The sequence below is a fragment of the Dipodomys merriami genome, unplaced genomic scaffold (assembly GCF_024711535.1).
Source record: "Dipodomys merriami isolate MVZ:Mamm:240054 unplaced genomic scaffold, mDipMer1.0.p SCAF_48, whole genome shotgun sequence".
NCBI lineage: Eukaryota > Metazoa > Chordata > Mammalia > Rodentia > Heteromyidae > Dipodomys > Dipodomys merriami.
This window is the reverse complement of record NW_027206046.1, coordinates 10,266,664-10,286,789: the sequence shown is the minus strand read 5'-3', so window position 1 is coordinate 10,286,789 and position 20,126 is coordinate 10,266,664. Positions and strand designations below refer to the sequence as shown.

At 40.5% G+C, this 20,126-nt stretch overlaps 1 protein-coding gene across 2 annotated transcripts in view; it reads right to left on the bottom strand.

Annotated features, from left to right (window-relative positions):
• Positions 1-20,126, bottom strand: part of Wdr72 (WD repeat domain 72) — a 181,341-nt gene that overhangs the window by 43,434 nt on the left and 117,781 nt on the right. For both annotated transcript variants that reach the window (XM_069995375.1, XM_069995376.1), the window contains exons 18-19: positions 19,304-19,383; positions 17,957-18,152 (exon numbers count right to left, since the gene is read on the bottom strand). In XM_069995375.1, the coding sequence (XP_069851476.1) occupies positions 17,957-18,152; positions 19,304-19,383 (276 nt within the window). The remainder of the gene's footprint in view (positions 1-17,956; positions 18,153-19,303; positions 19,384-20,126) is intronic.

Genomic DNA, 20,126 nt, shown 5'->3' with positions numbered 1-20,126 from the left:
AGTCCTGATACATTTCTTTAAAGCTCTAATAACCATGCAGAAAAGTGCCAACTGGAGGATTTAAAGGCAGTGCCTATAGTCCCAGGAGATGGTGTGGGAGTGATTCCTATATACCTGACATAACTCAGAAGCCGAGAGTCTCACTCTGCGGCAAGAATGCTTCTGGACCACTTCAAATAAATCTACAGAGGGCTGCCCAGTGCTTTATGTCAGCTGGGTATCTGACTCATTGGAAAATCAGTCTCATTATAGTTTCTTTGTAAATCCTTCCTGGAGTCATTCAGGTTTAAGGGGACCTTCACTTAGACTGTGTAATGCGCTGTTTGTACCATATAAATACTTGGTGAGAAGAATATGTAAGCACCACCAGTCAATCGACGGGTTCAGTATGCAAAAGCTCCAGTAGGCCACTCTTCCCAACTCTAAGGAACAACCAGAAGACCTGTTAGTTAGAGAACTTAGTCCCTGTGACCATGGTGGAGCCATCTCTATAGCATGGACAGTGCATGATGTGACCCAGAGATAAACTAGTGTAATAGAGACTTGCCTAGAATGTAAATACATCTCTAAATTGCAAGGAGACAGGTACATCTTAAGTTCATTTGCAGATGCATTTGTATAATGATCTATATGTTATACGTTTGATACATACGTTGGAAAGCAACATAGTAAATTTAGCAGTGGATTTTCTAAGGTATCATCTGTTCCCTTCTTAGCAGGAGGATCGCTACTAACTGCATTTGCAAAAGGCCAAATGCGAATGTACTTCCATGTGCAAATGCGAGCTTCAGTGCTCGTGAGAAGTGGCTCACAGCCAATGTCTACAGTATTCTAATAAGCAGCTGTATATCTGCGTGCTGACACTTTACCTATTAGGCTATGGTCAATACTATTTGCTACATGATCTGTCACTGAAATAAATGCAATATATGTCCTAATGCAGCTTCATTATTAGGTTAAAAGGAATCAAAGGAGTGTTTAGAAGTGTTCCGATGTGCCAGGCACTTGTGGCTCATGCTTGTAATCCCAGTTACTCGGGAGTCTGAGATCTGAGAATCACAGTTCAAAGCCAGCTGGAGCAGGACAGCCTATGAGACTCTTATCTCCAATAAATTACTCAGAAAAAGCCAGAAGTGGCGCCGTGGCTCAAGTGGTAGAGCACTAGCCTTGAACACAAAGAGGCTCAGGGACAGCACCCAAGCCCCTGAGTTCAAGCCCTGGGATCAACAACAACAAAGTCTTAACGTGTTAAAAAGCTGCAAGGTACAACCTCAGCCTATGTCTCCTATGCAAACAGATATTGCAGGAAGAAGGCTGCATTCAGTATCCTTACGTCTAAAATGAATATCATCATTCATGGATAAGGAGGATGAACTAGGTACTACAATCATATGATGTCATGATGCAACCCATTATTTTGTACAGAATTACCCTGCAGAATTTCTGTACCATAGTGTACAAAAATGTTTTGTAAGGAAATCCATTATTCTGGACAAAAAGCATGTAATACGAATATTGAATAAAAATAAAATTAGTATCAAACACTCTGAATTTAGAGCTGCTTCTAAGGCTGGAGAATGGGAAACGGTTTGAACTTGAGTTCTGCTGGCCATCATGGGGGAGCTTTGCACATTCACAGTGCCCACCGCAGAGAGCGTTCACAGCTGTGGTGGAGACCGTGCAGTCGCTCAGCTTAGTCTAGTTGCAGAGCGTAGAGCTGACTTCCAGCTACCTATGGACCCCCTGAGAAAAGTGGTTTTCCTTATCTACCCCGTTCCATCTTTTGTCGTGTGCCATATTGAGAACTACCCCAACCATAGGGAATGTTCTGGCACTTACGCTATGGTACACGAAACTATCCAGATTGTTCCTACCTGTTTTGCCCCCCCCACACACACACACACTGGCTTTCTCCCATAGGATGTACTCTAATTCTACTGACAACAGCCCCTGTAGCATTGTGTCTGTTGATCAGGTGGCCAAATCCCCATCCAGACTGTCTTTAAAGGACTGCACCTCAAAGTGTATTTTTCTGGGGCAAGTCAACCAGTGTATGTTCCCCACATCTTTCAAGATAATCACACTTGAAAGGAGTCTCAGCTGTTAGCATCTTTCATAGACCTCTTGGGATCTCAGCAAGATGAACGGTGGATAGGCTGTTGACAGTAAAATGAACTGCCGACAGTTGTTATTGTTGGTGTTTTCCGTAAATTACTCTATGTAAATTAAACAGAATACAGCTACAGAGGGAAGGGTGCAACCTTGACCATAGAATGGAAAAGACTTGACAGTCTCTAGGAATGATGACCGTTTTTATCTGCCCTTGAAAAGATGCACTGCCCCTTCCAAAATCCTGAGCACAATACTGAGAAGCCCCAGACAGTTCACGGGCACGCTTCCCGTCTCCTTCACTCAGCAATCTCAGTCAATGCAGGACTCATACATTTTTGGCTTTTTTGTACTGAAAAAACCTCATTAAAAGAATTTGATTGAAAATTGACCATGGCTCAGCACCTCTCCAAAGCTCATTTAGGATATTTGATATTTTAGTAAAAGCCTAAATGGGCATGTTCACCGTCCATTTTCCTGCATGGTTCCAACTTCTGGCTCTTAGACCATCCAAAAGTAATGCTGTCGACCATATTACCTCAGTCCGTCAAAGGCAAGAGTTGTCACTGATGACTCATTACCATTGGCTTTGCTTTTTATAGAAGGCTAATAGAAAAGATACTGTGTTGAAGGGGATATTTTGTCCCTTTTCAAGAACCGGTGGCAGGTACATTCTACTGTGTGGCTTTTTAAGACAGAGCCAGGTGATAAATGCCAGGAGAGCAGCTCAGTGAAGGATGCCCATTCTCACTGGTGCATGCATACAGGATGCCTTGACCACACGCAAATGCTTCTCTTAGTTACCAGGCCAAACCTCCCAAGTATGTTACCTCAATAGAATAATCTCTGTTGATTTCTGAGGTTTAGAAGCTCCTTCAGGCCTTTCGTTGTTTCTTCACTGAAGTCAATGTTGCTTTTAGGCAAATGGAAAATGCTCTACTTTATCTTCTTTATGTATGACCTTATTTTTTTCAAATAAAGAAGTGCATACACACACACACATATTTATGTATACATATCGGTCACAGATTTTGGTGATTGTCTGTTTCCAAATTACCTCTTCATTAACTGTAAGGAGCCCTGAAATGTTACATTTGAAAGTATAGTTTGTAGTTTAAAATTGTATCACAAGTCTAAATTACCCTGTCATCTATCTGTTTATCAAATGTTTACCAAGTATATACTGAGTAACAGGGCCCTAACCTAGGTACTGCTGATAGGATGTTGGGAGACGAGACACAATCCCTTCCTTTGGGGTCTCACAGCGCAGTGGGGGTGGGGGGAGTAGACAAGGCACCGACTATGTCCGCACGGGGTGGACAGGGTTGTGATACAGGCCACCTGACCTATACTGGGGACCAGGAAAGGGCTACTCGAGGAGGCCTCAACTCGGAGAAGAAAAGGGATTTTTGACAGGGACACAGGGACACAGAGACACTACCCAGGCTCTCATTTTCACTCTTGGGAAGTCAGGGCATTGCTCAGTGTTTGACTCTTCAGAGATACTCTAAGTAAATGACTGACAGGACAGCAGTACGACAAAACACAAACCCTTTGTGTTTTAGAGAAATCCGGCAGTGTTTGCTGGGACAGACATTGTGATGCACACCTGTAATCTAAGCAACTCGAGATACAGGTAGGAAGATTATGTTCTGAGACTAGCTTTGAGCAACATGAGAATCTATCTGAAAAAGAGAGTGAAAGAAGACCAGGGGTGTGGCTTTTATTCACCAGATAAGCATGCTGAATCAAATCATCTGCACTTTAACTCCCCTAAAAGGAGTCTTGTATTTCTTTAACAAAATACAAATTTTATTTTTTGTTGGTTGCAGGGCTTGCAAGAAATACAAATTTTAGACAGAAACATTTTCCTCTTTTTGTGTAAGAACTTGACCTTTGGTTAACTCTTACTGGATAGAATATCAACTAAATCTCAAGGTGACCTTGCTGATAAATATTAGCTCTTGTTGATGAATTGCATCAGGAGTAGGAAAGACCATAAATATCAGAGCCATAAAAATCTGATTTCCTAGCTCAGCTCTTCCCTAGGAGCAGACCTGGAGAGCTGAGCCTATGCAATGGCTGCAAGAGCCACCAGGCTGCTAAGCAGGGTGACTTCCATAGCCCTGCTGCCACACAGGCCTGGTGCACCCCTATAGACAATCTGTGCTTCCTGTTCACTGTCTTGACTAGACAGGTGCTAAGTGTGGAGCGTGGTCACATGATGAGTCTCAATGTTGAGCTAAGAAGACAATGCATCATGGAGTGGTTCCAAGTAGGAGAGTTAATATGAAGTGACGGGTTTCTATAATGTCTCCAGCTATTGAAGGCAGATTCCTCTAGGATCCTTTCCCCAAATATTACTTTAATGAGAAATTGTTAATAGCCTTGCGGTAACAAGTTGGAAGCCTGGGAAGGAAGGGGAAAGAGCATCAGGTGGACCAACTGCTTTCCATGGATTCTGGTATGTCATTCACCAGCCACTTAGTGGAGAAAACATTATGTGGCGCTGATAAACAAGAACAGCCAGTGGGAAAAGGAGAAATACAAAAGGCAGACCAACCAGTCCTTTAAAAACAAAATCAGCAAATATTAGAAAGGGTCAGGCTGAATATTGTCTCACTCATAACTGATTGCGTGACTTTCACGAAATCACCAGCCTGGCCTCCCTTGAGCCTCAGGTTCCTGGGCAAAAGAAAACTAAAGACATAAACTCAAGGACCTGCACGTGATCAAAGGCCTCACGAGTCCCGTCCTCTCAATAACATTTAGATACCGAATACTCATCTCAAGCATTTTGCAAAAGATGTCCCAAATCACATACATAGCAAAAGCATATGAAGAGAAAGCCCCAGAGCTGGGAGCCGCGGCTGGAGTCATTCTATCAATCACGCTGTACCCAGACGTCGCCCTGTGTGACATGATCACAGCCTTCCCTGAAACTTTCATGTGCTTTCCAAATCTTGACTGGCTGCACTGCATTCCAAGCCAGTCTACTCTGAACTCCCCAGAGCAGCTCCACAGGTGTGCAGTTCTTCCTGCCCCAGTCACCTAGCATCGACCCTCAGTGGCTTCTGCTGACTGAAGGAATACTACTACTAAGCTAGTATCCTGTGCTCATCAACCGTTTGAAGGCATACATAGGAGAATCTAGAACAAGTCGAAGATCTAAAACCAAGGGATACCCAATTCCAATACTTTTCATGCTTAAGAAGCGTGGTTCCAAGAGATATAAGCACTTCCCTAAGCCAGGGGGGCACTAAAATGCATTGATGTATAGCCAGACTGCATTAAAAATCTCTGCTTTGACAAAAAAGTTTTGGAGTAGGAAATTTTAGTGAAAAGAATTGCGTATTCTTCTAGGAAATCTCTTCCCGACCTCACTTGTATGAGCCATTTGTAGAAGAGCCCAATGCTGAGTCTGTGCCAGGGAGCACTGTTGGAAAGGAGCCCACTCGAAAGACTTCCTGGAATTCCTCTCTGCTAGTCAGCAGCTTGCTTGGCACGGCTGGTACTAAACAGGGGCACAGAGTCCTAGGGCAATACTAGAAAGGCAGGAACTCAGGGAAGGTAAGGTGGTTTGGGACTTAGGACTTGAGCATGAAACATGACAGAAGAGAACAGGTCATCTTATCAAAATCACAAGATCAGCTTCTGTTTTTAAATGTACAACTAAGGGTGGTCATTGACAAAAATAGAAGTTATTAGACAAATATTCTGTTCCAGTGCTACAGTTTGCAGGAGGAGCGTGGACATCTACAGAAGAAATGACATAGCTTCCATCTTTCTGACCTGGTCTGGCAGGTTCTAATTTGCATTCCAGGGAATCCCAGCATTACTGGGTTTTTTATTAAAAACTGATAGAGTACATCATTTATTCAAGAAGGTTTATGTGTACATATGCTTAACATTAACGAAGCAGTTTTGCTCATGCAAAATTCGATAGGGCTATGGAGGGGCTCTTCGGGTCCCCAGGATGACTCAGGATTTCTCACCACCATGTGTCCATAGCTGCTGCTTTATCAAAATGAACTCAATGTTGAGATAAAAATATTATGATTTCCATTGTCTCTCTCCATTTTTCACATCTCATATACTTCATTGAAATGCCCCTGATCTCAGTGTTTAACTTTATGAAATGGAAATAATTAGAAATGTACAATTATGAACTAAACAAGATATGATGTTTCTTTTTTTTTTCTTTTCCAGTTGTTGGGCTTGAACTCTGGGCCTAGGCACTGTCCCTGAGCTCTTCAGCTCAAGGCGAATGCTCTACTACTCGAGCCACAGTGCCACTTCTGGGTTTTCTGTTAATGTGGTGCTAAGGAATTGAACCCAGGGCCTCATGCATGCCAGGCAAGCACTCTACCACTGAGCCACCTTCCCAGCCCAAAATAATGTTTTAAAACACAAATTTGGATCAACCTCAAAAAAGCGAAAGGAACTTATTCATCAGTACACATCTATAGAAACTTTGGTCTTTCCATACACATGAAGGAAGCTACTGATGAATCTTGGCTCTGTTTTCCTCCTATCCTGAAGATTCCCAATTCCAGCTGAGGAGAAGACCCCAAATCAAAGTCACTTGATAGTGAACTCATTCTAGTATCTTGCTGGTATTTAAGCACCTCCTTAGGGGAATAGCATGCACAACCTGTGACCTAAAATTCCTCTCGGGGCTGGAAAAACTCCAAAGGTTTAACTGTCTTCATTTCTAGATTTGAAGGTATTCATCGTTCTGAGAGGAGGCTACACATTTAACTAATAGGAACTGGGGAAATGACTACAATGGCCAGTGAATCTGGAGGAGTGAGGAATGGGGAGGAGGAGGACAGGCACGCCACAACTGTAGGATCCCTTCATTTTCTCCATACTGGTGTTGGGACTGGGGTATCTAAGGGCTTTTCACCAGTGGTCACCACTGCACCCCGTCTTCCTTCTTAACTTTAGTACCTTCTATGCTCTTGATTTATGTCTACAGAATAACTGGGGAAACTGTATGCTTCCCATACACCAGTAAGCTTGCTGTGGGAAGTCCAGTCGTGCAATGCAGTTAGGGGTCACGTGGATTTCCAGGCAGACCTCCTGTGGCCATGCTGCCCATGCATGGCCTTGGCCCAGCGCTGTGAGCTTTCTTAAGCAACCTCATGGTGGAATCCTATCCCTTGTGTTGCCTGTGAGAAAGCTGAGGGTGGCGCCGGCGCAATTTGATTTGGTGTAAAAATACACACCAAATCTGATTTCTGTTACATTAGGGCATTCTCTAACAAAATACACAGAACGAGAAATGAAGTGAATTGTGTTTTAGACATATCTTGCAAGCTGGTTTCCCCGAATACCTGACCACTAATTTAAAAAAAATGGATCAAAACCCACTTCAACTGAATATTTAATAGATGAGTTAACAGTCATGTTAAGATACATTTTAAACGCTGAATATAAAAATGATTTGTGTTTGCTTACTGGAAATATTTGTAATCCAAGCCAACATATGTAATAAACTAATATTTAAAGCAAATTTACTGTAGAAGAAGTGAAATGAATGTCTTCAATTTAAAAATATACTACATTCATCAAGTTCTGTTTTTTGACTAATAGCTGGCTTTTATAAAATGAGTATCATCACAGTGGAATACCATTAACAAGCAGAAAAAGTTTAACTCATTTTTAAAATATGTAATATATTTTCCCTTAAAAGGAGCCATTGGAAATATAAAAATGGTAATATTCTCTTAGGGAAAGGCTCAGATTTATCAATAATGAAATACACCATTTCTCATAAATAAATGGGGTTATTCTCTTCTAAATGCCATCCTTTCTATCACAAAATGCCTGGCTCACAGGAAAGAACCTGCAACTGGCCTACAGACACATGCAATGCAGTCTAATGACATCCAGCAAGTCATAGAGCCACAGTAAAGCTACTTATTTATTTGCTCCTTTATTTTCCACTTAGGATAGAAAATCATTTCACTTGATTTCTGAAACAAAACAAAAAAAGATACGGTAAAACTTTTTGCCAATGTGTTACACAGGAACCAGAAAGGGCATGATAGTAGTTTGCATAGAGTCCCCGCCCCTTTCTTTTATCTTTGGAAATTTGAAGCCAGAGACCCTTAATACAATTCTCACCACTCATTGTCTCTCTCAGCATTAAAGGCCAACACAACCACACACGGTGGGGGTGTGAGAACCACTGCTATGCAGAGACTGCCTGACATTTTAACCACAGAAAAACAAGGACAGCTTGTCACTCTCCTCCAAGACAGTGAGAATTTCAGTGATCCCCACAGGTGAACAGGCAATCCTGGGCTGCGTTACAGGTCTTTTGCCATTACCTTCTCAAAGAGCAGGATATGCCACATGGAAAATAAATGATAGCACCCAATCTCAGCAGGTTGCAAGAAACATCAATCAGTGACAAAAAGGAAGTAGGTGATGTAATGATTCTGGAATTAAGTAGACGGATGGAAGAAATGGATCATGAAGTTGAACCTGTGAAATTAGTCACTGGATATTAATATAAAAATATAGAAAAGCACACTTCAATGTCATCTTGCTTTGCTAAATTCTGTTCAGTAAATCAAGATTTTTTTTCAAGTGGTCAAGAGAAATAATATATCCTATTCCTGGAAAATGTCTAATAGCAAAAACTTAATAGGCCTGATTTTACTTAATGCTTCAATTAAGGAAGTTTGTTAAGAAAGGGAAAAAGGAGTTTAATAATGTCACCTAACTCCATTTAGAAAAAAAGCAGACAAAACACAGATGGTGAATTCTAAGTTTGTCACTAAATGGGGAACATCACAAACCTGAAGGAGATGGGAAAGAAAAAGGCAAAATCATTACTATATAGAAATTGGAAAGATTTTAAGCACTGATTCAAGAAAGGTGGAAGATGAGTGGATGCTTGAATGAGAAGAATGAATGAAGAGATCCTCAAACTGGCACCAAGGATCCCAATAACTCAGAAGGGGTCAGTAATGATGTTTTGAACTCTGAGGACTTTGGTGGGGTCTAGGCTAAAAGCAGGAAGCAAAATTTCCCTAGGGGATGGAATGTGAACAAACTATCTTTGTGTTGGACATGAAACACTAATGTTCTCCTGAAGTAACCTAGGTTTGTGGAGATAGGAAAAAAAAACTCAAGAGGAAATAAAAAGAACAAATACTGATTTATAAGAGAAGAACTAAACAGAAAGATAGCTGACAAAATTTGGAAACTGGGTTTCCTTGTATCTCCTGCTTCTTTGTGCTGACGATGTTCTGCTTCTGTGAAAATAATTTCTAATGGCTCTCTGCACCTTTGAGGAAACCGCTCAACAGCAGAACCTTTTTATTCCAGGCATCTCACAGGGGCCCTGCCTTCCCTCAGCACTCACCCAAGTCCTCCTCAATGTTGTCCAGGCACGCTGGCCTGCCTGTGTCTCTCCCTGGAACATTCTTTTCCTTTAAAATCCCCTTCTGTAGTTCCATATGTTTTCCCAGGAATAGCAGCTGGGTCCTTCCAGAAGCAGATGTTAAGAGGAGTTAGAAACCCAAAAGCCTTACAGGAACTAACAGCTGAAAGCAGAAAGCCGAACACAGGCTCCGGCAAGCCGAGTCTTGTCACCACACAAAACCTCCAAGGTTTCTGCCAGCCTCCTGGACCACAGCAATATGGACAGTCAGCATGGGTTGAGAGTGTCATACTTTTGGTTTCCTTGCCAGCTTACTTAGTCGTTGTCCTAAGGACATGACCTCTGTTCCAGACCCTACAGGTAATCACAGAGATCTGCCTTCCTCAGATTCCTCATCTCCTTGGCTCCCCAGATCACATGTCTACGGCTGCTCCCAAGTGACACGGCTCTCAATACCTTCAGAGCAACGTGAACTTCTACGTCTCATACCCCACGGTGTACTGTGCTCACAGATCTCTGCTTTTGCAAAGTAGAAACTGTGTCATCTTCTTCCCAGATTTCTAGAACACAGCTTGGGAAAGAGAGAGGACCTAATGTATTTTGAAAACACATGTAGATAAATTGACAAGTGGATAGTTCATGAAAAATAATCTTTACATATTAATTTTAATATGCTTTAAAGACTAAGCTTGAACTTTAAATTAGATACACCAAAAAAATTAGGATACCCTAAGCCAAAAGTTTGGAATTATGTTCCCAATCCTTAATCCAATCCCAATCATAAATTACATGAAACTATCCGTGTATCTCTTTTTGCTCTTTATTTTCTTCCAGTGTTCTCTTTCAGTTGACAGTTGGGAAATATTTCACCTGATTTCTAAGCTGACTGATATTCTATGTTGATTCTGTATCATAAAATATTAATGAAGTCATAGATTTTGGAATTTCATTTGATGATATTTCGGGGGTAAGGCTTAGTAGTCTAGTAATACTTAGCCTTCATCTAGTTGGCCAGAATTTTATTCTAATTGTGTATCTAAATATGAGGCTATGGATACGACAGTGAGTGAATAAGAAACCCTTCTTCTGATAGAGGAGACAGATGGCAATCTGCTGGCTTACCTCACCCTGGGCCGCTCCATGGCTAAGGGTAGAACAAAGATGGCAGAGCTGCACACAGATTTCTTGAGTTAGGAGTTGAGGGTTACTATTTTGGTTTCCTCTCCCTGTTCATTTTTTAAAGGGAAAGAGGACTGAAATAACTCAACAAACAAACAACTAGAAGGCTCTTCCCTAGGGCAGTGGTTCCCAGCAAAGTCTTTGGGAACCGGTGAGAGACAGTTAACTCAGATTTCCATGACTTGTTGGCATTTTGTGAACAGGCACCAGAATCGCCAGATATCTTGCAGTGCTCAGGGAAGACCTTCATAGTTAATCAATCATTCTCCTGCTACTTGTCATGGGTTCCTAAAATTATACTGGAAATTCATGGACTACAAAGCACGTTTTATGATATCCTGCACCCAGAACTTAACCTGTTTTACATATAAACACACAGGCATCTTGCAAAGAGAAATGGTCATAGTTTGCTGCTGTTGTCTAAAATTTGACTGAGCACTCACTTTGATTTCCCTGGTCCCTGGCAGGCACCATGCATGTGCAAGAGTATGAATTCATAGCATCAGTTCATCATCATCTCAGCAATGGGAAGTGTGGGTGTCAGCATTTTGTTACAATTTTTAGTGTTGTCATATCCAGTCTTTTACACATCTTATCATAAATTACTATGTATTTTTTCCTTTAAATGCTGTATTAATGATAGGTGCACTTGGGCTATTTTACTGTTGAATTTCATTTTAGAAAAACAGGGCCTTAAAAATACTAAGTGGGAGCTATTATAATCACATTTTTTAAAATTTGAAGAACAATCTCATTCTAAGGAGAGGAAACCTAAGAAGCTGGAAGAATGTCTACAAGGACATGTGTCATATTCAGCTACCAGTGAATACTATTACACTAACTCCTGCTTGACAGCTTGACTGGATGAAGGACACGTATTCCTACCTAGATTCAGATATGCTCAACAGATGCAGATAAAAGGAAATAAGGAGCAACACAGGCCACCAGTGACTCATGCCTGTAATCATAACTACTCAGGAGGCTGAGATCAGGATCAAGGAAAGCTAGCCTGGGCAGAAAAATCCATGAGACTTTTATCTCCAATTATCACCAGAAAGTGGAGCTGTGGTTCAGGTGGTAAAGTGGTAGAGCACTGGCCTTAAGCATAAAAGCTTAGGGACAGCACCCAGGCCCTGATGTTCAAGCCCCAGGACAGGCACAAAGAAAAAAAAGGAATAATTCTTCAGTAAACTAGTTGTCATCATTTCTAGCAGCTTATTCCCAGTTGCTGAAATGAATACTCTGCCTTATTTTTTGTCTCCAAATACCAGTCACTGGGAATCTAGAGATACATTGCTCCTGTAATAAAAAAAATACCCTTGATTAACACTTTAGAAGAAATCTTCTATCCCAATAATGCCCATTTCCATTCTCTTCCCAGCTATAGATGATTAGCACATATTATTTAACATTTTTGCCCATTCTGCATTTGATAAATGTCCATGCTGTCACCTATTGGTCATCCACAACAAAATTCAACAAGTTTTCATCATGCCCCATAGGATGCATTTGCTGACAGCAACACAACATCAACTTTCAACTTTTTTTGTCGTCTAGGACTTCAGAGCAGTAGGGGAAAAAGGCAATTAGGGTGCTCTTAGGTAAATTAAATTGGCAGCCGAGGAAAGAGAGAGCAGCACGTGGGGAAAGGTTTATTTTCGAGCTGCAGGCTGCCTCTGGTCAAGTTGGAAGCCCATACAGCTGGCAAAAGGGTCAAACTACAGCAGGGCCAGGACGTGGAAGAAGGCCAGGGGTGGAAGAAGGTGTGGCCATACTGGATGCAGATGTGACCTCAGGGAGGGAGAGGAAGTGACTGCCTCCAAGTGTGCTGGTAACCTAAGTGATGCAGGGAGAGATTTAGCCAAGAGGAGGGAGGAGTCTACTCTACTTTCCCAGGGCAAGCCTTACAGGTGCAATGCTAACTATATGAATTTAGATGAGTGTTACTAGAACATTGAATCTTAAGGTGTTATTCAGATTGCTTCCAGGCTGAAAACTGGGATGATATATTGAAGAGCTAAAATGGAGACTCTCACTAGCAAAAACAAAAACCCCGCATTCTGTTGGGCACAGGATATTTCAAGAGCACAGAGATGAACAGATCATTTCTCCTCAGCCAGCACCTCTGCATCAATTGTCATGTGAAAAACACTAAGCTTTCTGCTGAGAATACTAAGTCCCTGCTCTTGCTCTGATAATTTTTTTTTTTTTTTTGGTCGGTCTTGGGGCTTGAACTCTAGGCCTGGGCACTGTCCCTGCATTCTTCAGCTCAAGGAGAGCACTCTACCGCTTGAGCCACTGTGCCACTTCTGGTTTTCTAGTGGTTTTTATTGGAGATAAGAGTCTCACGGACTTTCCTGCCTGGGCTGGCTTTGAACCACGATCCTCAGATCTCAGCCTCCTGAGAAGCTAGGATTATAAGCGTGAGCCACCGGTGCCTGGCTTTGCTTTGATAATTCTTACACCTTAATTTTACGACAGTTGTTTTCAGAGCTGGGAGTACATTTGCAACAATGGTCTGTGGAATTGCATTTGATGGGAAGAACTAAATGTTACACAAAAGTAGAGTGGGGGTCATTATAGAGGCCAGGTAACCCAGGTTGTGCAGAAGGCTCCGTGTGAGCATGTAGGAGACAGAAGCTCCTTAAATACTTCCATGCAGAACTGCATAGCTGAATGAGAAAAGGAGGAGCTGTAGGCAAGGCTGGGGGAATTCCATGTATCAACGTGGAAGCAAGCAGATCGTGACAAAGAGAGTGTTGAAAAGCCAAAAAGTCAACTTGTGGAGGGTTTATAAACTAGATTCTTCTGTGTGTCTATTTTTAATTTTTTTGAAAGGATTATTTTACCATTGAATTTCATTTTAGGAATGAAATTCAACGTGTACCTTGCATGACACTCAAGAATAATTCATAGAAAACACAAATTTCAGTATGTTTTCAAGTTCAGAGTGCATTTGTACAGCTGCTAAAGAATGGCCATCAGCTGACTTAACCTGTCTTCTTCTTTTTTTTTTCTTTTTTACTAATTGGGAGTTGGCTGAGTCTTCAGTATAAACTATCCCACTGTCCATCCATTTATCCACTCACTCGATAAAGACTTATTACCAGCTACTAGGTGAAAGACCATCTTAGGTTCTGGGAGCAGAAAAGATAAATAGACGCCATTCCTGTCCTTGAAGGGTCAGTGTCAGGAGGGCAGTCTCAGCTTGAGAGAACAATAGCCCAAAGCACATTGATTGCAGCAACAGAATCTAGATCACTTTTTCTTTGTCAATAAATTTAAATGGGTTGTAGATAATAATCAATAAAGTGGGGCCTTGCACACTGTTACCAAGGAAATACTTAACTCAATTCTTTAACGCTCCCATCCCCTGTGCAGTTTGAGCCAGGTTGCATTCTGATTGTGCAGGCAGCAAAAAAAAGAAAGATGAAATGCTTTAGTTCTTCATATGCCAAGATGAAAATCATCAATCTCAATCTCTGTGAAAAATGAAATGGCTTTTGGAGAAAGGACAGTGAATTCCATCAGTCTCTCCAAGGCAGTGCAGCGTGTGAGATGACACAGGGAGAAGAGCAGCAGTGAAGTTCAGAGGAGTTTATGTGGACACAAGGGAAACGATGAACCTTCTCTGTCACTTGGGTGAGGAGCGAAAAATGAGATACATTAAGCTCAAATCACTACCTGTTTTGTGAAAAATACGTAATGGATGCTAGGTGCAGAATAACGTATTTGTTTATGCTGTATCAATCTTCAGCTGACATGTGAGCATCTAGGTATTTAAATAAGATTGTCTATTGACAATTCAGTCTATAAACATGAGGTTTTAGATTGCTTCTATTCTTCTTACATCCCCAATGGTTATCCCTTCCCACTAGTATATAGAAATGTAGCTCTACTGCTTCACCTATAAATATTCTACATTTCTAGTATTCACCATTTACACTCAGCCAATAATTCCAAAGAGACAGTTTTATCTACAAAACTTCTAATTCAATGCAATAATTTACACTACTCTTTGAAAGTGATCTAAATGACATTGGAAAAGTAAGTAAAGGGAAGAACTGGGAGAGAGCAGGGGAAGGGGTAACATTGTCCAAAAAGAAATGTACTATTCACCTGACTTATGTAACTCTAACCCCTCTGTACATCACCTTTATAACAGCATTAAAACATTTTAAAGACTAAGTAAAGGGAACTAACTTTTAAATGGATCTTAATAATATAAACTATTGTTGTTTTTACAGTCACAAATCTTAGCCTCAAGCACATTCATTCTGTAATTTCTTATGAAAAGATGTTATACAAATGAAAATGAAATCTACCATTCCCAAAACACTGATACAAATATATTAGTCATTATATTGAATGTATGTTATGTAAAAAATGAACTGTCTTACTTGAGGATAAGTAGAGGAGGGGAAATATGACAGAGAACGAAGGAAGGGATGACACTGACCAAGAAGCATTGTACTCATAACTTGACTTATGGGATTGTCACTCTTTTGTACCACTAATTAATAACAATAATAATTTAAAAACCCACTGATACACAAGACCTCAGATATAATACATGCATGAAACACAAAATAGCTAAGACACACAATTGTAGAGTTCCCAACACACATGCTTCAACTCTCACATCGCCTCCCTTTCAATGCTTCCCAGGTGCACCTTGTACAAATAGTCCCAGAAACATAAAAACTGTCTTTAGTGAGAGGCTGAGACAACAATGACTGAGCATTCCACATTTTTCTCTGGCAATATGACTTAGGAGAGAAGCACAGTCCAAGGAAGATCAGTCAATAAATTATTCAATTTTTAGATCAAGCTCATTTAGAGCCAGTATAAACAATACAGCTTACAAAGTAGGAGGACAGTGTTTAAAGTAAATGCCTGGAATGCATGGTTGGAAATGTCACAGTGAAGCGAATTAATTGGTTCAATGAACATGTGTTGATAAAAATATTTAAGACGAAGCTGGGCGCTGGTGGCTCACGCCTGTAATCCTAGCTACTCAGGAGGCTGAGATCTGAGGATCGCGGTTCAAAGCCAGCCCGGGGAGGAGAGACCGTGAGACTCCTATCTCCAATAAACCACCAGAAAACTGGAAGTGGCGCTGTAGCTCAAGTGGTAGAGCGCTCGCCTTGAGCTGAAGAGCTGAGGGACAGCGCCCAGGCCCAGAGTTCAAGCCCCACGGCCGACAAAAAAAAAAAAAAATATTTAAGACGAGCACATCTGGATCTACATTTTGGGCATGTAGGTGAGACATGATTTGTCTTGAGTCTCAGCAGATTCATTTAAAAAGTGGAATAGTCACAGGAAGTACACGTCTCATCACTTCTCACCATGTGTTACACCTGAGTGCCTATGGTGTTGATGCACTTGACGTTTTATACTTACTTTCACTAAATTTTCAGTGAGTGTGATGGACATACATATTTAGTATGTCAATGTCAAATTTAAAAAGGTAGTAAGCTTAGCAAAAGCCTAGGTAGCACCAGAGTAATCGATCTTTCTCAGAAAAGGGTTCTTTTGGATCATACCTGGAAATTTCATGTCCATGAAGGTGGACATTTAAAAAATTGTGAGCTCATTTGAACAAAGGATCCAAGTGTGGGGGCCAGAGTCCTACGGCTCATGCTGATTGTGTGGCAATTAAAGCAATAAGTGAAATAGAATCCCAAGTATTTTGCATAGTGTTGGAGGGTGTTAATAAGTCAATAATTGTTGGTGTTTTTCTTATGATATATTATTACTATATTATCCTAATACTGAATAACCCCAACACATTCCACTTCAGCACAAAGGAAGCTCCTGTGTTATCTATGCATAACAAAATGATCACCATTTATTTTCCAGATGATTCCCAAATGAGATATATCACCAAGAATAAAAAGACAGAAAGAGAAATTGAGAGGAAAGTTGAGGGTGGAGGGAGCTTACAGGCACAAATAAGCAAGGCATTAAGTAGCACACACCATTTATCACAATAATATTTTATGAAACATTACATGATACATGGGCACTGGGATGTCAGGCATCATCAGAGCAGGAAATCAGCCCTGTAACATCTTAAGCCTTGTCTCTATACATTTGAAATAAGGAAAACAGCTTTTCTCCTTTGCTTTTAAAATACCATTACCTACTGTAGACCACTCTAATGAAAGTCTAAAACCATCACCTGCAATTTTACTAACTTCTTCTAAATAGTTGAAAAAATAAAGTCTTTTCTCACAGGGAAGAAGACCAATGGTAACTTCTAAAATATTACCTCAGGCAGTCCCCTTTCCAAACCTGCGCTACATTTTCATTTAACTGAAGCTGGAGTTAATACATTTCTGCAAGTAGTAGTTCTTGAGAAAACACATGTTCAACATGTTGTAAATTTATGATCATTCCTAAAAAATATTCTAAATTTCATCCACTAGTATATGAAGTACCTTTAATATTTTGGCATCTCAGTTATCATACAATAACCCACATTTTCTTTTACCATTGGCAAAGAAAGGATCATTTACAACCAATCAAAATCATAGTGAATGCCAAACTTAAAACCTAAATAGGCACAGCCATTGGTCATTCTATCAACAGTCTCTACCATCCTTCTGCCCAAGAATCAGCGGGGGAGAACTGGTGCCAAGGTGGTAAAACTTCAAACATGAGTAACAGCAAAATTCAATTAAAGTTTCACTTTGTGAGTAGTAGGCTAGGATTACAGGCATGAGCCACTGGTGTACCCATGAATTTACAGCATAAACTCAGATCCAGTCATTAGTCAAAAACCATGAACATTATTCTTGTGTAGATAAAATTCATTATAAAATCAAATAGCGCAAGTATAAGAGTAATATAATTTTCTATATATGTCATGTTTCCAAAGAAGAAAATTTGCATATAGCTACTAGGAAGGTCTAAAATGAAAATTTAGCACTCATTATTAGAGAATATTTGTATAAATATGTATTTCCTTTGTCAGATTCCTTTTAAGCCTGTCTTCATTTTTAATCACTTACCTTCAAAACATTGTATGTTATATGTACTTTTATTCAAGAAAGTATTTATGATTGAAATAGAATCTCCTTAAGTTCTTTAAAATCTTTACAATTCTAAGAGGAATCTAATAGCAGAATAGGTCAGAAATAGGGCACTTTTGGCTTGGATCTGGCAGAAATGATCTATTGTCAACTCATACTCTTAAATACACTCTTAAGTTGTAAAAAAAAAAAAAATCTGTGGAAAGAGCAATCCAACTGATTTTGTACTTACTCTGTGGAGGAGAAATGTTTGTGATATGCTGTAACTCCACTTCTTCAGCCCATTCCATCCTGGCTGGAATCTGCATCATCAAACAGCTACTGCTCTCGGCCATGGGCACTGGTTGGCTCTTGATTGGAATCTTTCTCAGACTCTGCATGTGCAGTTGAACCTCGGCCAAGAGAACTGCTTGTATTGCTTCAGTTACCTGGAAAAATGATTTTGTTCAATGAATTATTTTTAGTAATACCAGAAACTCATAGGAGTCCTAAAAGAAAAAAAAAAAAGAAATCCAAACCTCAGGATTTTGTTTTGAGCTGGCTTTCTAGAAATGTCACTGTCCCACACTGCTATAAGTAACACCTGAAACAACTGAAATGTGGGCAGCAAATACTGACAAACTGTTTTTTTTTTTTTTTTGTAAATACAAGAATCTTGGAGGCTTTTTAAGTCTTTTTTTCTCCCTCCAAGTTTGATCTTGGTCATGCCTGCTTGGTTGACACTCTACTCCTTCAGCCACATCTCGAGCTAATTTTTTTCTGGTTATTGGAGATGGAGCCTTTGGACTTTCCTTCCTGGGCTGAGTTTGAATCGTGATCATCCAGATATCAAGCTTCCTGTGTAGCTAGGATTATAGGCATGAGCCATTAGCATCTGCTTCACACGTGTTCTTTGACAATACTAATTCCAAGATGTAGACTAGGTAGTAGACAGGACTGTGGGTCACAAAGTAAATGCTGGAGTTTCTGATTCAACTTCCATCATTACAATAAATGCAACTTTTGTGTTTGTGTGTGAGGGGGAGGAGAGAGAGAGAATGAGAATATGTGTGTGAGTACTGGGGCTTGAACTCACGGGCCTGGCCACTGTGTCCCTTAGGTTTTTCACTTAGGACGGTGCTATACCACTTGAGCAACAGCTCCATTTCCAGATTTTTGGTGGTTAATTGGAGATATGGACTTCCTTGCCTGGGCTGGCTTTGAACCACAATCTTCAAGTCTCAGCCACTTGAGAAGTTAGGATTATAAGCATGAGCTACCACAAGTACCCAGCCTAAATGCAACTTTTGCAAAAATCACCAATGTTCTGACTTTTATGTGCTCACTTATTAAAGCAAGTCTTTGACAATGACAGAAGTTAAGATGAGAGTATTCAAAAACAGAATACTGTATAGAACTTGTTCTGTCCATGCCTGTAAATCAAGATGGATAGCCTTATATTGTATAGCCAGAATATGGGATAACCTGCAGATGAAGTAGTTTAGCCATGTCAATGGGCTCATGGCTTCTCTCACACTAGATTGTCACCTCTGAACAGGAAAGTTCTCCAGTAACAATACACATCTGGACTGTGTCATACCTGCACAGATTGGTCTCGCCAGCAAGAGATCAGCTTCAAAAGTGAAAGATTGGCCTCAGGTATACAAGATTCATTCTTACCTAGAAACAGAAAGAACACATGCACATCTTGAGAATTAAAAATGATGAAGTTTAATGGTCCTTAACATGGACTGAAAAATGACAATCATCCGGAAGCCTGCTTTTATAAACATGAATGGAGGTTCAACCTTCCCAGGCAGACAGTCTGATCCTGGGGTGAAGGTAGGGCAGAATCATCTCAGACGATTCTCATGTATAGCCAGAATCGACAGAGGGGGGGGGGGAGAGAGAGAGAGAGAGAGAGAGAGAGAGAGAGAGAGAGAGAGAGAGAGAGAGAGAGAGAGAGAGAGAGAGAGAGAGAGAGAGAGAGACACACACACACACGTATTTCCAATGATTATTTTAACACAAATCCATGTCAAATCACACACATTTGTATCCTTTAAAAATGTCTTTGAAGCTAGTTCAACCACCTGGAAATTCTTCAAAAAATTAAATGTAGAACCATGATCCAGCAATACAATTCTCAGGCATCTACCTAGAATATTACAAGTCAGGAAACAGGAAAGACACTTGCACATCCATGTTCATGGCTGCACTATTTATGATAGCTAAGTGATGGAAACAGGCTAGATGCCCTACAATAGATGAGTGGATCAAGAAAATGTGGTATGTATATGCAATAGTATTTTACTCATCTATCAGGAAGAATATTATGTCATTTACAGGGAAATGCATGGGCCTAGAAAAAAATTATGATAAGGGAGGTAAGTCAGGCTCAGAGAGACAAATAGTGCATGTTT